The 21,453-nt window shown below is 38.6% G+C and overlaps 1 protein-coding gene across 1 annotated transcript; it reads left to right on the plus strand.

The window, feature by feature from the left end:
- Window positions 1–8,431: 8,431 nt before the first annotated feature.
- Window positions 8,432–20,244, plus strand: efhd2 (EF-hand domain family, member D2). Its single transcript, XM_084367392.1, has 4 exons — window positions 8,432–9,005; window positions 14,034–14,181; window positions 14,271–14,405; window positions 17,548–20,244. The coding sequence occupies exons 1-4, from the start codon at window positions 8,719–8,721 to the stop codon at window positions 17,677–17,679; spliced, it is 702 nt and encodes a 233-aa protein (XP_084223518.1). The 5' UTR covers window positions 8,432–8,718; the 3' UTR covers window positions 17,680–20,244.
- The last annotated feature ends 1,209 nt before the right edge of the window (window positions 20,245–21,453 follow it).

Genomic DNA, 21,453 nt, shown 5'->3' on the forward strand with positions numbered 1-21,453 from the left:
AGCCTTGTCTCTGTACTTTTTTGACAAATTCCACTCTGGCCTTCATATTCTTATTGCTAATGAGTGGTTTGTATCTTCTGGTGTAGCCTCTGTACTTTTGTTCCTGAAGTCTTCTGTGAACAGTGGATTGTGATACCTTCACTCCTGCCCTCTGGAGGTTGTTGGTGATGTCATTGACAGTTGTTTTAAGGTTTTTCTTTACAGCTCTCACAATGTTTCTGTCATCAACTGCTGATGTTTTCCTTTGTCTTCCAGTTAGACATCTGTTGCTGAGTACACCAGTGGTTTCTTTCTTCTTCAGTACATTCCAAATGGTTGTACTGGCCATGGCCAATCTTTGTCCAATGGCTCTGATTTATTTTCCATCTTCTCTCAGCTTTAAAATTGCTTGCTTTCTCTCTGGTCTTCATGTTGGTTACACCTTTTTAACTATAAATGCAGTCTGCAAAGGCAAAACCCAAAGCTGAAACTGAGAGCAGACATTCAGCGCTATTTACTGTTTGAATAATCAATGTAATAGGACACACTTGGGCAGCAAAAAACACCTGTCAGTCAGATGTTTCAATAATTTTGCTCACTTGAAAAATGGGTGGGTTCAAACAAAAAGTGCTATCTTCTATGTTTTTTAACAGATCTAGATGTAAATACTTGGAAATGGAAGCTGACATACTGATATCTTGTCTCATATTCATCTTCTGGTGACCCAAATGTTTTCATTGTACAGTAAAAATAAAGCAATTGGCCTTGCTGTTCCAGTAGTTTTGGAGGGGACTGTACAATACACAAATTATTTCACAATTTCAAACTTTTCTTAACTAATATCTGACAGTAAACTAGTAACATTAGAAAACAATATGGCCAATCACACTAATCCCATCTAAACAGGTTTGGGTAAATTACTGCTAAATGCATTGCAATATAATCAGAAGTATAAAGAGAGTGCAATCACAATTCAGTTCATCATTAAGCAGTTTGATGTGATAGTGAGATCACGGAGCTCTGCTTGACTGGAAAAAGCCAAGAACAAGAAGCAACTGTCACGAGCAGTGTATCTAATATTGCCATGTTGGTGTTATTCCAGTACTATCATTTCAACTTAACTTACTAGAAACAGTGCTGAAAACCACATCTGGAACAAGCTGTCGCGGTTGAGTTGGAACAGAAATTGAATCTTGGAATATTTTTATTATTCTGTTCACTTGTTATTTTTACACTAAGGAGCAACATTAATTATGATGTTCCGGGGGCAACACCAACATGGCGCAATCAGATCTTGTGTCTAATGGTACAGTTTATTTTTCAAGTGTGACTGAGTGGATGATGTCAGAATTTAGTTCAGAAAAGTTTTAAATTGTGAAGTAATACATGTGTATTGAGCTAAGGAACTATGAAATAAAACCACTGACTGTAATATTACAGCCAGTGAAAAGTAGGAATCATATGCTTTTTTCAAACAATTATGATATATTATATAAGAGGTTTCAAGGAAATAAGAATAATCCTTCTTGGCAAAATCAACGGCCAAATTACAGTATATAAAAGAGTGTTTTTTTCAGCTCCGAAGCTATATTTAACAAGATCTGTGACACTCACTTCACAACACTCACTTGTATTATCACTTCACAAACACTGGGGGGCAGCAGAGAGTGGCTACAGGAAAATGCAAAGCATTGTATGATAGCTGGATGTTTGGGCTGATTAGTACAGAGTCACGGTCACATGGAGAGATGGTCAGAAAATTGAATTTAGCCTATATTCTAGGGTCGAATATCAGTGTTCAGTCTGTCCCTTGACTGAATGAGCTAGACTTAGAGCCGGCCCTGACCAATTTGGTGCCCTAGGCAAGATTTTAGCTAGTGCCCCTTGCATCTAAGACAATTGCCATCACACACCAATCATGTTCATACACTCACACAGAAACCACATTGCTTTATGTCGATTTTCTTTATTTAGGAGATAAAACACCCACAAAATAAAGAAAGTATTAAAAGTAACAATGACATAAAAAGAGGAAGAAGAAAAAACAAAGTTCTGATCTGTTTTTAGTTTTTGGACTTTTTCTCTAACCTTTGTGTTTTGGTGAGATATTGGATCATTTAAACATTTATTGAAATGAAACCATGTGAGAAGTTTTGGAGGCAAAAAACACTATTTGGCACACAATGTGTTGTATTTTGAAAGCTTGTTACATTATCCATTGTGTACAATCTTATTTTTTAAAGTAACTAGTAACTAAAGTTGTCAAATAAATGGAGTAGAAAGTACTTTATTTCTCTCTAATATGTAATAGAATAGACTACTTACTACTTACAGTAGTTACTTTCCACAACTGATTATAACCTATAACATTCCAAACACAAACAGCAAGAGTGATCACAACTAGTATTCATGCACAAAACATGTTTTCAATGAACACTTCTCTCACACGATGCATGCTGTTTGCTTTGACTTATCATAAAAATAAAAGGCTTGAAACTTTTAATTACAAAACACAATGGAAAAGGGAGTGAATTCCAATTGGCTAACTTATTACAAGCAGGACTAACGTTTGCTAACTTGACCGACTTGATTGCTGATCAGCTATCATTCATGTCATGTTTCAATCTCAGGTAACTCCAGTCAGCGTTGTTGAATATCAGAGTCGTGACACTTCCATAGTCTCCTATTGGAGTTCAAGGATGGGGTGGGGGCAGCCGATAGTTACAAACATTGAAGAGTTCCAGCACTGAACCCCATTCATTTTCAGTGTTTCCCAAGCATACTGGCTGGTAAGATGATTAAATGACTGCATTTTGTTGACATTTTAACCCATTAGCTGACCTGTCATCAATCTATGCAATAATGGTATTTTACATAGCCAGCTTTAGGTAAGGTTTGATGTTAGATAATAGCTAATTAGATAGTAATTGCAATTAGCTAGTTAGTTAACATCAACACCATTTCATTAGCTAGCCATGATCACATGTTAGTTGGACTAAATTTACCTTAAATGAATTGCAGTTATCGGCGTACGGTTGGCACGCAAGATTTATCTTTTAAGATTTAAGCTCAGAGTTTGTTAAACAGACTCTAGATTTGCTTTTTTTTCTGTCTGGGCTGTTTCAACTTAAAAGTGTAAGTTCAACTGCTGCCTTAAATATTTGAGCTAACTCAATTTAGGTTGAATAGTTAATTCAACATCTTATTTTAAGTTTTCTTTTTTTATGAAACAGAATTTAAAGTTAACTGAACTTGAGAATACATGTTCAACATACTTAAAATATTAAATTAAATCTACAACTGTTCAGTGGCACTGACAATCATTACAAATAAATTTGATATTATTTTATATTTGGTGAATTCTTTGAGGAGTCAGGATTTCACTTCAGATTAAGTGTAGCAGCAGTAGCTCTTGTCGAAGCTGACTGTTGCAGGATCAGCATGGAGACATTACATGGAGCAACACGCAGTGGTTGATAGGAAGTGTAAAAGTGTGATGGGTTCAAGACTGAATTCAATACTAACCTCTATCATGGTTAGAATTTTTTTCGTTATCATGAAAAATCAACCATGTTTTCAACCATGGCTTATCTTAAAATGTATTAAGGACGCGTAGCAAGTTTCCATGATGTATGTTTTCTTCAAACTATAAAAAAGAAGGGTCCCTGGAGAGTTTTACCTCTTAAACAATGCATGCTGGGAAGTCTGCCAATATGCTGATCATGCTTCATATTTAACTTATTTGTATGAGTTGATTGAACTCTGTACATTACATTCATCCAACTCATTATTTCAAGTCAAAAGACTTCAAGTTAAAAGAACTCTTGTTTATAAGTTCAGAAATGGTCTGAAAATAACACTTGTATATTTAAGGTAATTAGAAAGGATACGTTGATTCCACTAAATTTTGTGATTACTTTTTACAGTATAAGCCTATTTTGAGTCTGTGGTGTTTACATGGAAATAGGGACACAATGAAGATATTCAACTCCACACAGCACAGACTTTTGGGGGTGCTTTGATGACCACTGCTGTCCCACAATACAATGCACAATGTACATATATGAGTTACTCACAGCTGCAGAAACTAATTGGCTGCTGCAGCTCCAGAAAGACATTTGTAATCAGAAAAAAAAGAATAGCTTTAGTGAAACATTTAGCTTTCTGAAAGGTTAACTGGCAGTCTCATTCTTCAAGAATAGTGTGATACCCTTTGGTGTACTGTAAGAAAATTAGAGGGAAAAGTCAGCTCAAATGACAGTATAACAATAATTTTCTCATGTCACATATCATTATATATTATTCATCTTTTCTGTTGCTAGTTTGCTGAAATTTTCAATGGTATTCTGCTGAGAATGACTCTCTAGCCATGAGAGATTTTAAATGATTTTGGTTGCTGGAGAAAAGTAGAGGAATTTAGCTTAAATTACATTATACCATACATTATTATCTTATATTTGAACCATCTTCCTTTTTTCTTTAAGAGGTTTGCTGACACTTTCAATGTAGTTCTGTACAGGATGACCCTGACTTCAACCATGAGAACAGTTATTGTAATGTTTCAGGGAAATTCAAACTCAAATTATGTTATAAGAATTTTGTTATATATCAAATGTCATAGAAAATAAACTATTATTAAAACTCTTAATATGATTAAATCCTGTTGAGGATGACACTAACCATGCTTTCCCAACTATGAAAATTTGGACTTTACATTTTTTGACGAAATTAAAGGGTCAGCTCAAATAACATTTGAATGGTCTTATTTGGTTTTCTTTAAGAAGTTTGCAGAAAATTATTATTACTATTTTTTTACGTTTACTTTGCAAATCAGGCAACAGCCAGGCGTTCGCAGTCAGTGGAGAGCAACTGCAGCTGAGATTATCGATGCCCACATGTTCATGACGTTGGAGAAAATTGTGTTCAAGTTGGACACAGATCTGTTGTGTTATTGCCACTGATAGACTCTGGACAGACCTGGCCAGTCTGTGATCACCAAGTCATCAACACATTTGCTCATGTAAAATGAAGATGAAGATGTATATTCCTCAAGATCGATGCTGTTATCTAGAGTGGTAGCATCTCTGAACATTTGCCAGTCTGTGCACTCAAAACAGTCCTGTTGGGCTGCTGAGGCTTCATCTGTCCACACTTAAACAGTTTTTACTGATGATATGATCATTTTGATCAGCTTTGAGGAAGTCAGGCCAAAATGAGGGGCATGGAGGGCTTTGTAGCTGCCAGGAATATTTGTACTATAAACACAGGGTTTCTTCCCCTGGTGGGGATTCCCAGGTTCGCACAATTTAGGTAAAATAGTTTGGAGGTCTGTTTGGTTTTTTTAAATCATTTTGTGTCAGAAAACATACATATGTTGTTGTGTGATTAACAAAATTCAATTGACCAGACATAAATTTCATGGTTCATGTGATGGCTACTCACTTGTGAATAGTACATTATTACATGAGAAGTCAGTATTCTTGGGTTAGACCACATCCTTTTCGAAGCCAGCTTTCATTTTGATCTCAACTGCCCACCTGTGAAGCAATGTTGTCATGGTGCTGGATTTTCCAACTTCTACACAATACCTTGTAAACATTTGATATGCCATTTTAAATACCACTGGGGGAAAAAATCATACAACAATCAGGGTGATAGAATTTTATTTTTTAAATTAAAGGATAAATACAACAAGGCTTGTGTACTGTGTGTTAGGCAAAAAGGCGTCAAAGTTTATTTTCTTCAGATTTTTGTCAGATTGTTATCACAACAAAATTATCTTTGTTATCTCGAGATAATGTAGCCTAATAATTAACTGGAGATCTCGAGATAACAGCATCTAAAAAAATGATAGTACCTATGGCTGTTAAGGGTTTCCCTAGTTTAGGGCTTCTGTAGAGGGCAAACACCTTGTTTCACAAACAGCTTCACAAACCCAGTGGCGGTCCTTCCTACAGACGACATAGGCACTTGCCTTGGGTGCCACCTCATGATGGGCACCAAATATGCAGCGAGAAAAAATTATGATTAAAATTATAATGTCTATTTATTTTTCAACAGTTTCTGCCATCCCTCTATCTACAACAATACTTTGACATAAAAAATAAATTAAACTTAAGTAAAAGAAATGACAATTCTGACGTGTAGCCCCTTAAAGCTGCAGTCTGGAGCTTTGAGAAAAGAGTGGACTTAGCCAGAATATTTGAATGATACAGCTCCCAGGTCCCTCCTTCTTCCTCTCTGCTGTACTGCAGCCCTGCCTTCAAAGCCCCTCCCCACAGAGGAGCCTGCTGTGCACGAGCACGCTTGCAACGATGGTAACGGAGGACGCGAGATAACCAAGATGGCGCATTCAACAAACATAACAAAACTAACACTCTCGTAAATAAGTACAACAGTGATTATGAGTTCATTTAACAGAGTGAGCAAAAGCACACATAAATCAAGGAGAAAACCCGGTAACAAAAATTAATGTTGTTCAGGTTAAAATAGCTTGCACATCGGGTTGAATGCTCATTGCTTTGTTAGGGCATTGGCAACAAAATACGCCCTGATGGTTCTATTTCTGATCAATACAGCTAAATTACAATGATTAGTGCCTCAGGCGAGTCACTGTAGATATCCAGAGCAACAAACACTATTCCTCACATCGCGGTAGACAGAGTTACCAGGTTATCCTACTTTTATTTCAGGCACGGTCTCCTTCTCTCCTTTTACAACATTTTTGTTTGTCAGCCTTCTTATTTTTTTAACCGTGGGATAGGCATTTTTCCGAGCTGTTTTCTTTCCGCCATTGTTCTCTGTTTTTGAGCTTGCGGTATCAGACCAGGTAAGAGCAGGCACTGCGCCTGTGCGGGGGAGGGGGGCTGCTAGCAGCGTATGCACGAGAGTGATTGACACCTGGCTCACACTCTCCTTGGCTCTGATTGGTTGTATTCAGCCGGGAGCAGTAGATTCTTGCAAATCAAATTACAGCCACTGGGTGGGCCCACAGACAGTGGATTTTTACACAGCTGACCTGTATTATATTCTACTGTCAGATCATAATGACAATTTTTGCAAATATAACCAAAAAAAAGTTACAGACTATAGCTTTAAGCTGTTACAAGTCACGGTCACAACATGCTAGCGCGCACACTGATGCGTGGATCGGTCGGTCGGTCGGCTGTGTGTCGAGGGGTTACAGTCCATGGAAAATGTAACGGCAAAAGCCATCTGGGGCGCACTTTCGAAAGCGCGGAAAAGAAGAGCAGGAGAAACATGCAAAGGAGAAAGGTATGTAATTTTGATTATATATTTTTTAAATTCGCCGAACATTCATGATATAATCATAAATTACATGTCGAATAAATTATGTCATGTTGCCGTGTGGGGAGTGGGCGGCTGGTAGCCCTCTGTTTTGTAAAGGTGCATCTGCTGCTGCTGAGAAAGTCTCTTAAACAGAGGTTGTGGAAGAAGGGGAGGGGGGCGGGGGATAGGTTCACCTCTGGACCTCAGCTCTCCTACTGGTGCGGGGCAGCAGTGAAGCAGGAGATTCAGAATCAGAATTCCTTAATTAGTCCCGCAAACTGGGAAATTTGTGCGCCACAGCAGCCAAAGGACAGTTCAGTATAACAATAAGCAATAATAATAGTAAAAAATAAACAATATAATAAAAAGGTAAGAAGAAGAGCTAGAGCAGAAATAGAAATAAAATTGTATAAACATAAAATGTACAAATTTGTGTAATTATAAACAGTGTGGGCAGTGTATTGTTATTAATAAATAATAAATACAAGTATGGAAATTGCCCGGTTAGTGCAAACCAAAATGAGAAATGATCATCTAATAGTGCACAACTAATGCAATTAGTAGGCTAAAGTCAATCACATCACAAATTGCTTCCAAATGAAGCATCAGTCATGATAATATTGGGAATATTAGTTTAATAAAAGTAATTTTGTGAATGATTTTTTTTTCTGTTCTTTTTTTCGGGTGGGGGGCCCCTGAAGGTGAGGTTCGCCCAGGGTGTCATGTAAGCTAGGACCGGCACTGCACAAACCTATTCCACTAGCGGCCCATGGGCCAAATGTGGCCCTTTACCAACCTCATTCTGGCCCTCTGATAATTTTATCAGTAGGTTAATCAGCCCATTATTATTATTATTAGTTATTAGTTAGGCTATATCTATTGCTAAGCACATATACTCTAATGTCATTACTACGTTTTGAACTAGGCTGTTTAAGAAGGGGGATTCAGTCAAACTAACAACCTACCTGTAAGATTAAAGAAGTTGCATTTTTTTTCCTGCACCGATTTTACATAATGTTTTATTAAGAAAAAACAAAACGGAGCGGAGCGGAGACAATAGTGCGTTATTCACTTTTTTCAACTTGTACATGACATGTACCGTGTTGTGCAGCCCATGTGACTCAGTACTGTCTCTTTAAAAGGCGTGGTGACAGCATGACAGGCTACAGAAGGCTACGTAGATAATGAGCCAATATACAACATCCTGAAGTAGAGGTATTTATCTCAGCTCAGAGCTTGAGCTTTGGAAATTAAAACTAACCGTTAGATAAGCGAATATATTTAGAATCAGTTTGGTTCGTCTCTTGCACAATTACCCGTATACAGCCTACAAACAGGGGTGTAAGCTACCGGACAGAAGGCTCTAAGAAGGCTACAGAAGGTCTATAAGCCTGTGCGCTGACGCTTTCTCCACTACTGTAGTTAGCTGAATAACGCTGTCTTTTGAAAATGGCTACAGACGAGCTCACGTCCAAGCTCACCCGTCGGCTGCAGATTGAAGAAGGAGCCGAGGACCCTGTTGCTGTGGACGTCTCCGAACAGCAGAATGGGTCGGAAGAGAAACCGAAGATAGCCAGTGCAGACTCGGAACTGGGCGCTAAACTGATGCGAAGAGAGGAGCTGAACGAGGGGCAGGGAGAGCGCTGCCAGCCCAGCATGAAGGTCTTCAACCCCTACACCGAGTTCAAAGAGTTCTCCCGAAACCAGATCAGAGACATGGAGAAGATGTTCAAAATGTGAGTGTGACAGTCGGGCTGAATGTGGTACCTGCCGCGGGGCGGAGGTTAAATCTGAAAAAAATGCCTCGAGGCCAGTGGTTGTCCACTCTAATTTTATAGCAGTCACTGGGTTTTGTCAGGGAAGTAACGTTAAGATTGCTCATATAAGGAAGTTTCGTTGTCAGCTTACTCATGTATCTGAGTAAGCTGACATATCTGAATTAAACAGAATGTTTTTACTACTGGGAATTAGAAAAAGTACCACAGAATAATACAAAACTTAATGAGCAAAGTAAAAGCTTAAAGACAAGCAACTGAGATCTTACACCACGATATGATGGGCGTTACACTTTATGAGATAAATGGTTTATGAATGGACTGAGAAACAGATAAATTAAAAGACAAAAGGAAAAAAAATCCGTATTTAAGCTCGCTGCCCCCATGTCCAGTTAATGTTCAATCTAATGCAGCCCACCAGTGGATTCCTGTAGCTTGAGTGATTGCAGGGTGGGGACATTATGCAAGTCGGTGATAAGGAAATCAGACAACAGACTTCCCTGTTTATAGACCATTGCATAATGGTCTCAGTTCTCCGTCCAGGACCGATGTGTGCTTAGTAAAACTGTTAATGATTAAAAACTGCTTTGATTTGATCTCTTCAGTTGTGATCTGATCGAGAGTCAAAAAGAATTGTGATGGAACACATTTTAAATGTGATTACACACATCGACACTTATCATAGTTTTGCCTTCATAAGATCACACATGGTGAAAGGTTAAAGAAAGCTAATTATTTGAATTATAGAAATCTGCTCTTTGCTGAGCTCTATGATCTTAAACCTCTTTTTGGGCTCTTTGGAGGAATTCAGCCCAGCACCCATCCTGCGTGATCTGATCACAAGTGGACAGCTTCAAGCCTGTCTGTTCACACCTGTTATTAAGTTTTGCCTTTTGGTATTTTAACAGTTAATTAACTAAGTTAGAAAAAGTAGAACAGTCTGGTTAGTTCAGATGATATCACTTTACTGTAATTCTGCCTTTAAAACCAGAAAGAAGCAAACCGTATTTTTCCCAGGATTGGGGATTGTCATTTTGTCAAATCGATATTCATCAGTATCTGTAGAGAACTATATGTCAACCCATTGACTCTGAATTGTGTCATGGCATTCATAGGGACACGTGGTGCTTCTAAGCGATTGCAAGCAACATACAGGATGTTGTCAGCAACAAGTTACCACCAGTTAAAATAGTCGAGTCAGATGCTGCCTTTACTGTCTGCTGGGTAGGGAAATGGCTGTGGTGTAATATTAGTCTGATAACAATTTTAATGCAATGCTAATGTTAAGTGAACTGAGTGTGTCTGAAGTTGTTAATTGAGCTGTGTTTTGTGGATTGCATTATAGGCTATTCACATGTCACTTAGTTTAATAGAAAAGGGAATTTCGCTGACTTGTTGATGAGTCTGCTTGCTGTGTGACTGCAGAGTGAGTCAAGCTCCACAACTGACTTGGAGCTGCATGGCAGGAATTTAGGGTCAGCCAGCATACAGGCTTCAACACGCCTTGTAGCAGTAAGCAGTTTGTGTGGGTGGTTGGCATTGGTGAAATGAGGGTTTATTTCACCTCTGCTAACCACTTCCCCTTACTTACACAGTTCTCTCACACATACAGAAAATATTGTTTATAAACCTGTGAATTCCTGACAAAGCATATACGTGATACTTATTATTGTATTGTACTAGCATCTATGTCTTGTTACACATATTTCTGTAACAAAGAGACTTCTGTTCATTCCACTCTTCTTTTTGGCACTGACATTTTTCAGTCTGCATTGATGGAAACAGGTAGGTAGGCACAGGGGCGCTTGTCATTCAAATGAGAATAGCTGGTCCACCTTAAAGGGTAACTCCACAAATTGTACAGGTTTTACACTTACAAAAGCTTCAAACCTGAATTGAATTTACGTCATTCTAAAGTGCAAAGACCATTGCTCTAAATGGAAGTTTTGATGATGGGAAAGTAGGTGTGCCCCTAATTAGACTAATCTAAACACATAGATAATTAGACTGCCCTTGTTTACTAAAGAGACGTTTATTGGGATCACGTGGGCCCTTGATGGAGATGGCAGCTTGAGAAAGTTGCTCCGCAAACTCGGCATTAGATAATAGATTATTGATAGTAACTCCAGCCTCTTTGCACGCAGAACAGTGGTTAGCAACACAAATAGCTCCCTACAACTTAAGTATCAATGCCTAATCCAGAACCTCAGTAGCCTCAGCATCCCAAAGATTCGCCTCCGAAGCAGCCAGCTAAAGCTAGCAAGAGCATAGATGCCTTTGTTAGCAGACCACCAGAAGATGTCCCACAACATGCTGCCGCTAGTGAGCCTATACTGACTTCCCTTGCCTCACAGATAAGGGCAATTTGTGTGTCTACACAGAATATTGAACAAGACACAAAAGAAATGAAGGCGACTGTGGAAGACATAGATGGGAAAATCAATACGCTGACTTCCCATATGGATGAAGCCGAAGGGCGAGTTGCTGCTCTGGAGAACAATGTAGATGCATCTAAACATCGAAAAGAGGCCATGCATGAAGAATTACAAAAACTGTTTTCCAATAGAGGCCGACAAAGACCACATTTTGGCCATTATTCTTCACTTTATATGGTTACAAGCAGACATTATAGTAATACAGTGTTGGGCTTCCAAAAGTTTGGTTCAGGTGATTCTCAGATTTTGTAGTTTTGGTATGTGGATGTTTTTGTTTGTCTTTGCCCCAGCTGTTCGGTTTTTGCTGGGTATCTGCATAGTTTGCTTTTCTTGCCTTAAGCTTCTGTGTTTGTAAGATTTCTATAGTTTCATACTGGACCCTCCCCTGGATATCACCTATGCATAGCACTGACAAGATGCATATCCTTTTACTAATATGGCAGATATAGCTGATTTAAATTAGCCAGCTGGAATCTCAAGGGAGTCAACCATTTTATTAAGAAAAAGAACATTTTGACATATTTAAAATCATCCAAAGTGGACATTGCATTTGTTCATGAGACACATTTAAACAAGAGAAAATCCTGAATGTTGAAATGCTCCTGGGTGGGAAAAGTGTTTTCAAGAACAGGGACAGGTGAAAGTAGAGGACTTTCAATTTTGATTAGTAAATTGATAAATTTCAATGAAACAGATGTTTTAATTGATTCTGATGGTCACTATCTAATTATTAGATACACCAGTGGTTCTCTGTAATATTTACGCACCCAATTTGGATAATCCACCTCTCCCAACTTTTCTTTAGAACTGGAGAACACTAAAATGATATTAGGAGCTGACTTTAATCAAATTTTAGGCCAGGATTTAGATAGCTCCCCACCAAGAGCTAATGCAGAGAGTATATCGGCTGCTGGCATCAGACAGCTAGCCTCAGAACTGACCTTTTTCTAGTATCTCAATCCCTAATAGAAGACTCAGTTAGTTCCTACCAGTATACCAGTATACCAGCCAGTATATTTTAGCTGTGATATCTAATGTGGATTCGAGCCCCAGGCTGTTTGAGAGGATAATTTATAGGAATATTCTGAGTCTTGTCTGTGCATGTCTTAACAGCGTCCATCAAAAACTGGTTGGTTTAAGTAATTGTTCATAATTACCTCCGCAAGGGAGGTAATGTTTTAGCCTGTTGGCTAAAACAGGCTAAAACATTAGCCTGTTTTAGCTGTTGGCTAGGCTAGCTAGTCTCTTTTTCTGAAGAATGGGGGTGACGCATCTTCTTTGCATAGAGTAAATAAATCAATAACTGAATATCGATGAACTTGCCATATTTAGCCACTGTATTGACTATGAAGTGAATATTCAGGAAGAAATAATGTTTTCTGGACATGTAAGACCAAATGCTATCAGATACAGACTTCCTGTTGTACATAGCATAGAGCTGACAGCATTTAGCTGGGTTTGGAAGGGGTTGGTAGTTTATGACTGTCGTTTTACCCCCATTTGGAGTGCACAAAATATTTGTAAGCCCCCCTGTCCTTCAACATACACACATAGACATACACACAGCAGTTGTAACCTCCTACACAGAATGAATTTGCAATATTATCTGAAATAAATACAAAGATGAAACTAGCATACAGTTTTTTCAAGTCAGTATAGGCAGATCTACACATGAATATTTTTGAACAGCAGCAAGATGTCTTTGAGAACTGTTGGACAAAATCATAGTATGTTCTGTTTTTTACTTCCTTATATATATATATATATATATATATTATTTATATACATACATTTTTGTCCTTATTTTCAAAACAAAAAATAAACAGTGTCTTATTGGCCATAATTCTTACAGTTGTGAGACGTTCTTATAGTAAAGGCATTCAAATACTGGCATACAGTCAATAAGAAAAATAAATAACAAAACAAATCTGCAGGCAGCGTTAAACAAGCCCTAGCTCCTGCACAATGACATTTTCAGAAGACCTATAATCAATTCATTGCTGAACCAAACTTCATGAATGTTTTTGTAGTAGTTTGTGTTCCACTCATTCATCACAGAAAAAGAGAATCAGAATCAGAATTCCTTTATTTGTCCCGCAAATGGGAAAATTCTTTGTCACAGCAGCCAAAGGACAGTAATTACAATAGACAACAATAAAAAGTAAAAAATAAACAATATAATAAGAAGATAAGAAATAGAATTGACTCGTTTATACATAATATTTACAATATGAACACTGTAGTAATATTTACAAGTTCTAGACATCATTGGAACTCAAGACTGCCATGATATACATTTTCTTTACAAGTGTATGTAAACCTTTGACCAAGACAGTATCTCAGGCCTCTGGGGGAGGCAGAGACAATAAGTAGTATTTCCACTGAAACCAGTTACTATAATGGTGATTATAATGGGCGGCAGGCGGAAGTATTACATCTTAGACAGAAAACCTGGATAAATAAACCCAAAACTATGCACATGGTTGAAGGTGTGGATTTTCTTTCAGCTCTGTAGCCAAACTGTAACAAACCAGTTTATTACTTGATTTATCAGGTATGATGCTGGGAAAGACAACTACATTGACCTGATGGAGCTGAAGCTGATGATGGAGAAGCTAGGAGCTCCACAGACACACCTTGGCTTGAAAAACATGATCAAGGAGGTGGACGAGGACTTGGACAACAAGCTCAGCTTCAGAGAGGTTAAACAAGAAAACTGGATCAGAATCAGTCACACAATGTGATATTCTTTCTGTCTATATCCATGTCTCTCTGTTCTTCCTGTCCTCAGTTCCTGCTGATCTTCAGGAAGGCAGCAGCAGGAGAGCTGGCAGAGGACAGCGGCCTCTGTGTCCTCGCTCGTCTTTCTGAAATTGATGTTTCAACAGAGGGGGTCAAAGGAGCCAAGACTTTCTTTGAGGCCAAAGTAAGTAGACCCCAAAATTCTTTAACAATAACAATACTAAAACTTATTATGAATTAAATTACATTTTTCATCAACAAATCCAAATTAAATGATAATGTGAATGACAAATGAATGGCCAAATAATTATTTAATAACCTCCAAACATCATGCATCACACATTGTATAGCTGGGTAATAAAATGTTTTCTTTCAGTTCACATCTCCACTTCAGAAGTTGACTTAGCTGCTTAACTGGTTGCACTAATAAGCAAAGTTCTTGGGGGATTTATGAACTTTGATCTGTCATACGCTCTTCTGTCCTATCATGCCATACACATATTTGTTGCATGTCCAAAACCTGTGGATCTGCAGGCAAAAAAGTTGTCCTGTTTTTACTCTTATTTCAAACCTTTTGTTAAAGGGTTATTGTACATCCATCCATTCATTAGGTAAACTCTCTTATCATTATAATGAAAAATAATTATAATTCTTAATTACATTTCATAATAGAGGATACAATATATATATATATATATATATGAAATGTTACAAGCCTATAGTCAATATCAAACCATTGCTTTCCATCTTGTAGAAGTCCAGAGTTGAAACTAAACCTTTACTGAGAGACCAGATAATCATTGCCTGGTTTTAAAACTATGAGCTGAGGAGTGCCATCTTACATTGTGTTGTCTTTCTGGGCGGGGTTTCTGCTGGAAAATGTGCATTTTGTTCCGTGCGTGCGCATATCAGCACGTGTTCTGCAGTTCATAAACACTGTCAGCATTTATCAAATGTAATAAATACAGTGAGTTGTGTTTCAATCTCACGTTTGTCAGGCACAAAGTCAAAGAACAGTGCTGGAAGTGGCTGGTAAATAAAAAAACAGACCAAGAGCTGCACTGGCCAGCTAGGTTAGCTAGACAGACACAAGAGAAATGGACTGCTGATAGCTGGTCTTTGTCATGAAGTTTTTTCGTGGCTAAGATGCGTGGCTTTTGCCGCATTGAAGTTGTAAACATTGACAAACCGCTTTGATACAAGAGGGAGGTGTCACTTTTCGGATAATTGTGAGACTATACGACATTTCAGAATGTTTGTAAACAATAGGCGCCAAGGTACTTCCGGGTGGCAGAACGCTGTGCACTGCATCTACAAAATCATAGCAGAGCATGATTATCTTTAACTGGGGAAATTCAAGACTAACATGAGTAAACTTAAGATCTTTTTTGAAGATCTCTCTTCACGTTCATAACTGAAAGCCACACATTATCTTTTGCTTACTACTTTTAGTCATCGGCAGACACCGCCTGAGGTAAAAGTACAGTACTGTAGGCTATTAACATAAAAAGAATCAGAACGTCTAAGGTCATGTAGGCTACTGATCAAATGTCAATGGATGAAATAGGGAAAGCAAAACATGTGTTAGGCTAAGCTGATGTATGACTGATGTAGTTTCATCATTGGTTTCATCATCATAGCAAGTTGAGTGTTTGCCTAGCTGAGTAGCAGCTAACGCTAATATAGCGCGCTATCCATTTCACCGTCAAAAGCGCAAGTCTGTACCATCCGATCCGAGTAACAGAAAATGATCATAGTAGTTTTAATTACATAACAGAGAAATATACCATCTACCACAGCCTTTGTAACAACAGATTGTAAGGCAAACAGCAACAGTCACTGAAATAACTACTCAATGGTAAGCTGAAGCTCATTTACAATTAGGCTACTTTAGTAGTGCTACTAGCCTTTAGGCTGCATCACCTTTGACCAAGGTGTCAAAGGTGTCCTTGTCTGTTTTTGAACCAACTTACCTGTTGAAATGTAGATTAGGCTGGCCGACAGTGGGTCTCCTGGCAATTTACCTTACACGGCATCTTCGTTTGACACTTCAGTCTTCACATCATTCATTCATAATCCCATGGTAGAGTGGACGCAGCATGACTAGCCAATAAGAGACACCTATAACCTTTTGAATATTAATGAGATATCACGTGGAACCCAGCAAAAATAAACTCATTCATTCAAGCCATTTACTCCGTTTTCTCGATCGCTGCGCCCAGATCAAATTACATGGAAGGTTTGTTTACTAGCTGTGCCAGCGGAGAACGCAGAGTTTTTTGCCACCCGGAAGAACGTTTATTGTTGTTGTGACGTCATGGTAATTTGTCAGTTAATTTATGGGAAATGCTGTAATAGCCCCCTGCTAGTGAGTTGAACTCACTATCCATGCATCCAGGGGACACACCATATTTTATCCCTGATAATGCTAGATTGTGAAGAATAAATCCATATTGAAATAATCATAAAAGGAAACTCGTTATCAAGACAGAAAAAAAAACTGCTGGTCACCATTTTGGTCACGATCTGCGCCATGTTTGCATATCTGAATCATCATGGCATGATGCTTTCTGCTGCAACAACACCAAATCAACCACCAAGCTACAACTAGTATTTGTTAATAAACTAACTGGGACACTGTCAAGAATAATCAGCGCTGATCGATGTAATGTTGTGAACTTTAAGCCCCCTGATCCAGAGGGTGGCGGTAATGCACCTCAATTCAGTTTGCCAACTGCCATTAACCAACAAAGGAGAAACTGCTATCTTGCTCTGCAACTAGCATGCCAGCCCTACTAGTGATTGTTTGTCCAGATCCACAGATTAAAAAACAAATTTTCTTCCAATTAACGACCAGCATGCAAGGTTTATCATAATGGTGTGTTCTATAAATGGTTAAAATCGTGGATACTGCAGCAACAAGCTAAAGGGGCTTTCTCTAATTTATTTTCTTTCCTTTTCTGTTCCTCTTCTGGTTTACTGATTTGCTTAGCTGAACAGCCAATAGGTGTGATTCCTCTCACTGACGGGCTCCATCTGTCTCTGTAAACAAGTCAATGTAAGAGTATGGTCTAGAACTGCTAAATAGAAATTGACTTAACTTGACCACCGATTGAATGTGCTCTGTCCGCTGAAAAGTTGCCAACAAGCGGGACACACTGCAAAAAACTAGGGCCACAGATGCTCACTAACTGCCGACCATCAGCCTGGCATGTCAGGGCCTGTACAGCCAACAGGTCTTTGAGCTGATTCCCAGTTTATGGCTGAGCAGCTCCATTGTGGCTACTCTCCATCACCTGACTGTTCTGTGTTTTTCTGTGGGACAGGTCCACGCCATCAGTGAGTCCAACCGGTTTGAGGCGGAGATCCGCCAGGAACAGGAGGCCAAGAAGAAGCAGGCTGAGGAGCAGAAACAGAGACGTGCTGCCTTCAATGACCTTAAGTCAGCCTTCAAATGAATGCCTCTCTCTCCTCTCAGGACCTGTTACTGTGTGTGTTTCACTAAAGCTGTCTGTGTGTGTGTGTGTGTGTGTGTGTGTGTGTGTGTGTGTGTGTGTGTCTGTGTCTGTGTCTGTGTGTGTGTGTGTGTGTGTGTGTGTGTGCTCTATGTATGCCAGACAGTGGTGGTCCCAAGTCAAACACAGGCTCAGTGACTCAAAGGCTTGTCATTAGTTTACAAAACAATGGAAAAATCAGGTCTGTTTATGCAGATAACAGTTAGTAGATCAGTTGTACAAAACTAAATGAATGGATGATTCTTACAGGAACATCAAAGAGACAATTGTTACCATCTAATATCAACATTGAGGTCTCTGTATATCGCACAGTGTGGGTGCTGACATACAGGGTTCTAGCAGGAAATAGTTGATATGATTGTCTTCATAAAAAATTTCCAGAATAGTAAAATCCTGCCTCATAGCACAATAAACTGCTGTGCAGTGTTTTGGAGTCTAATAAGCCTTCAGACTTGTGGATCTTTAACTCCATTTGGCCTTCCTGAGTTGTATATGTTTGTTTCACCTGTTTCACCAACACATGTTGTTGGCTGTTTTCAGTCCGAACACCCAGTACCTGCTGTGTTTGCAGCTTAAATCTGTACCCAGTGTCCAGTTCTTGGTATTTGCATAGACTAGTGATGAAAGCACTTATTGCACTGCTTAATTGTCAGTCAGCTTGTTTGTCTTTACTCATTGCTGAACTCAGATTAAATCCACAGCAACACGTATCCGACACTCCATTCAGCGTTAAATGTTGAACAAATAACTGAGCTCTACATTTTTACTGTCAGCTCTTATTTTTGTAAAATGGGTTTGGAATTTTTTAGAATTAGGTAGTTGGGGTTTGGGATGGTTGTGGTAGTGGTCATTCATCAGGACCATGTTTTGCATGGGTCTAACAGACAGCTTTAAATTAAGTGTTTTGTAGAAAACAAAACTTTTAGTTTCAGCTATTATTCCTATCAGCTCTGTCAACATTGTATAATCTACTTCAGTGCTGAGATGTAGGGGCAGTAGAGATTTACTGTGGGCTTGGAGTTGAGACCAACCACATAAGCCATCAGACAATTCTAAAGTGTCAAAATCAGGAAGCTGGAAGTGGAAGTTAAACACCCACATGGTTTAGAGACTACATCCTGGTTCTAGATTGGTTGTGTTTACTGGAGTTGAATATTTAAAAAATTGCTTTAGTTTTTATTTTCAGAACAGTTCAGTGGATTGATGGTGTTCCCTGAGCTCATAAAATATAGTGAGTGAAATGTTTTCATGTACATGATTGGAATGATAGCCAAAACTATGCAATTAGGGTCCAGGTGTTTCTTTTTCTTTTTTTTAAAGAAGTGTGGTAACACTTAATAATGACCATCATTAATGGTAAATGAATAGTTAATTAAAACTATAGTAAATAGTTATCTAACTGTGCTGACAACAATGACAATGCTTTGTAAACCATTTATTAAGTAATTGTAAAGGTTTCTAAACATCAGTTGCATTTCTATAAAGACCATCTTAATAATGTTTATGGATGAACTACACAGTATTTGTTAGGGGTAGACTGATTATCAGTCTAGCTTATTATTGAGGACAGTATTCAGCATTTTTATGATGATCGTTAATTGCTGATAAAATATGTATTTTTTTTTTTTTAAATACAGTATTTTTGCTCTGATGCAGAATCCTTTCACTGTTAGTGGTCACCACTCTATGGTCACAGTGTGCACAACACTGATGCCAAGAATAATGGCTGATCAGCACTAAATAATAATAATAATAATCTGAATTTGTTTGCTAGTTATCAAATACATGAAGTGAAGTGAAAGTATTAAGTAGCAGAAAATAGAAATACTGAAGCAAAGTATCTCCAAATTGTACATAAGTAGTACTTGAGTAAATTTTAGTTGTTGTTCCATCACTGGCTTATTCTTGACTTTGAGACTAAGATGTTTATTTTTCCTGTAAACGTATATCGGTTCCAATTATTGGCTTTCAAAGTGTTATGAACATGGGTTGCAACTTTACGATAAACAATTGTTTAATAAATGGTTTATAAAGCATCATTGTTAACAGTGAAATAACTATTAACTAAAGGTTAATTTAATATTACTTTACCATTGATTAATGATAGTTATGATAAAGTGATAGTCGAAATGTTCCCACTGTATGCTCTTGCCCTGGCATGAGCCTGGAGCACGCATTATCATTTGTGCCATGATAGCAGTTAGACCAGTACAATTTGTGGTGTTTAAAATGCACACTTCTTTACTTGATCCACTGCCAGGCTGTTAAGCCATCAGTAATGTAGATTTTGACCATTTGCCATTGTGGCATTGTATGTGTCAGCACTCTGTAGTTGGCCAAATATGGTAAGGAAAGGGACCAGTGAGTTCCGGCAGAGATTTGAATAGTGCTTCCTCTCATCTGAAATGCTGTGTTCATGTCCTATCAGAAGAAGTACAGTATTACTTATTTTTCTTACAAAGATCATCAAATCCTTGTCCAGGAATTAAAATGAGCCTTGAATGCCAATCAGCTTATTCTTGTTTTTTCTTGTTTATTGTCTGTAATCAGGTAAATCTTTTTAGCCAAGTGATTTACACAATTTGCTCTTGATCATTTGATGTTAGTGTCTTAATCAAGAGATAGTAGGTATAACCTTTATAGATTTGTTCACCTCAATTCAACATTATTGTCTGTCTTTTAAACTTAGTGTTAATCCTAAAGATTTTTTTGTGGACTGAGCTCATGGATGCACCTCAAGCAAACCAGCATAATAACTATTAGACCATAGATTATACAAATAATGGACTGCTGTTTATTTGACAGATAATCCAGCAGTACCACATGTTCTTTAAAACAAAAACTCATCTCCCACAATAATATGGTACCACTAAGCCTGCTGGTACAGTACAAACAGCTAGAAACTACAAACACATCATTTGTTGAAATGGGTTGTAATGTAACCTATATAGCCCAGTCATTTAAACCCTGTGTGGTTGTGTCCTTATAGAGTCGTTAGGGTCACATCTGAGCTGTTGACCCACCCGGCATTCATGTGAGATTGTGAAACTCAGAGTTCACACGTGACCTCAATGACTCTGTAAGGCTTCTAAGTGCTGTATCGTAGGCAACTGGACTTGTTTCAGTTTCTTGAAGACATTTCACCTCTCATCCAAGAGGCTTCTTCGGTTCTAACTAACTGGAGGGGAGGTGCAGGCTTTTAAACTCTGTGTGGGAGTGTCCTTACAGAGTCGTTAAGGACACGTGTGAGCTCGTGAGTTTCAGAGTCGTTGGGGCCACTTGTGGGTCGTTGACTTAACCGGCCTTCATGTGGGTTGATAGGGCTAGGTGAGCCCAGGTGTGAATTGTTGTTAAGCTGTCTGGGGAGGGAACTCAGTACTGCATTGTAGGTGGGTGATAAGTAATGTCGTAGGCCACCTCCTCTGTTCAAAGACGGTTGTTCCAGTTTGACATAGATGGATTCCTTCACTCCTCTTTCAAACCATCTGTCTTCTCTGGCCAAGATGTTTACATTGTTGTCCTCAAAGGAATGATTTTTCTCCCTCAGATGTAAGTGGACAGCAGAGTCTTGACCTGAGGAGTCGGCCCTCCTGTGTTGTGCCAGACGACCGTCTTTGAACAGAGGAGGTGGCCTAAGACATTACTTATCACCCACCTACAATGCAGTACTGAGTTCCCTCCCAGACAGCTTAACAACCATTCACACCTGGGCTCACC

Source organism: Pagrus pagrus, assembly GCF_965226575.1.
Source record: "Pagrus pagrus genome assembly, chromosome: 11".
In the NCBI taxonomy this organism is placed as follows: Eukaryota; Metazoa; Chordata; class Actinopteri; order Spariformes; family Sparidae; genus Pagrus; species Pagrus pagrus.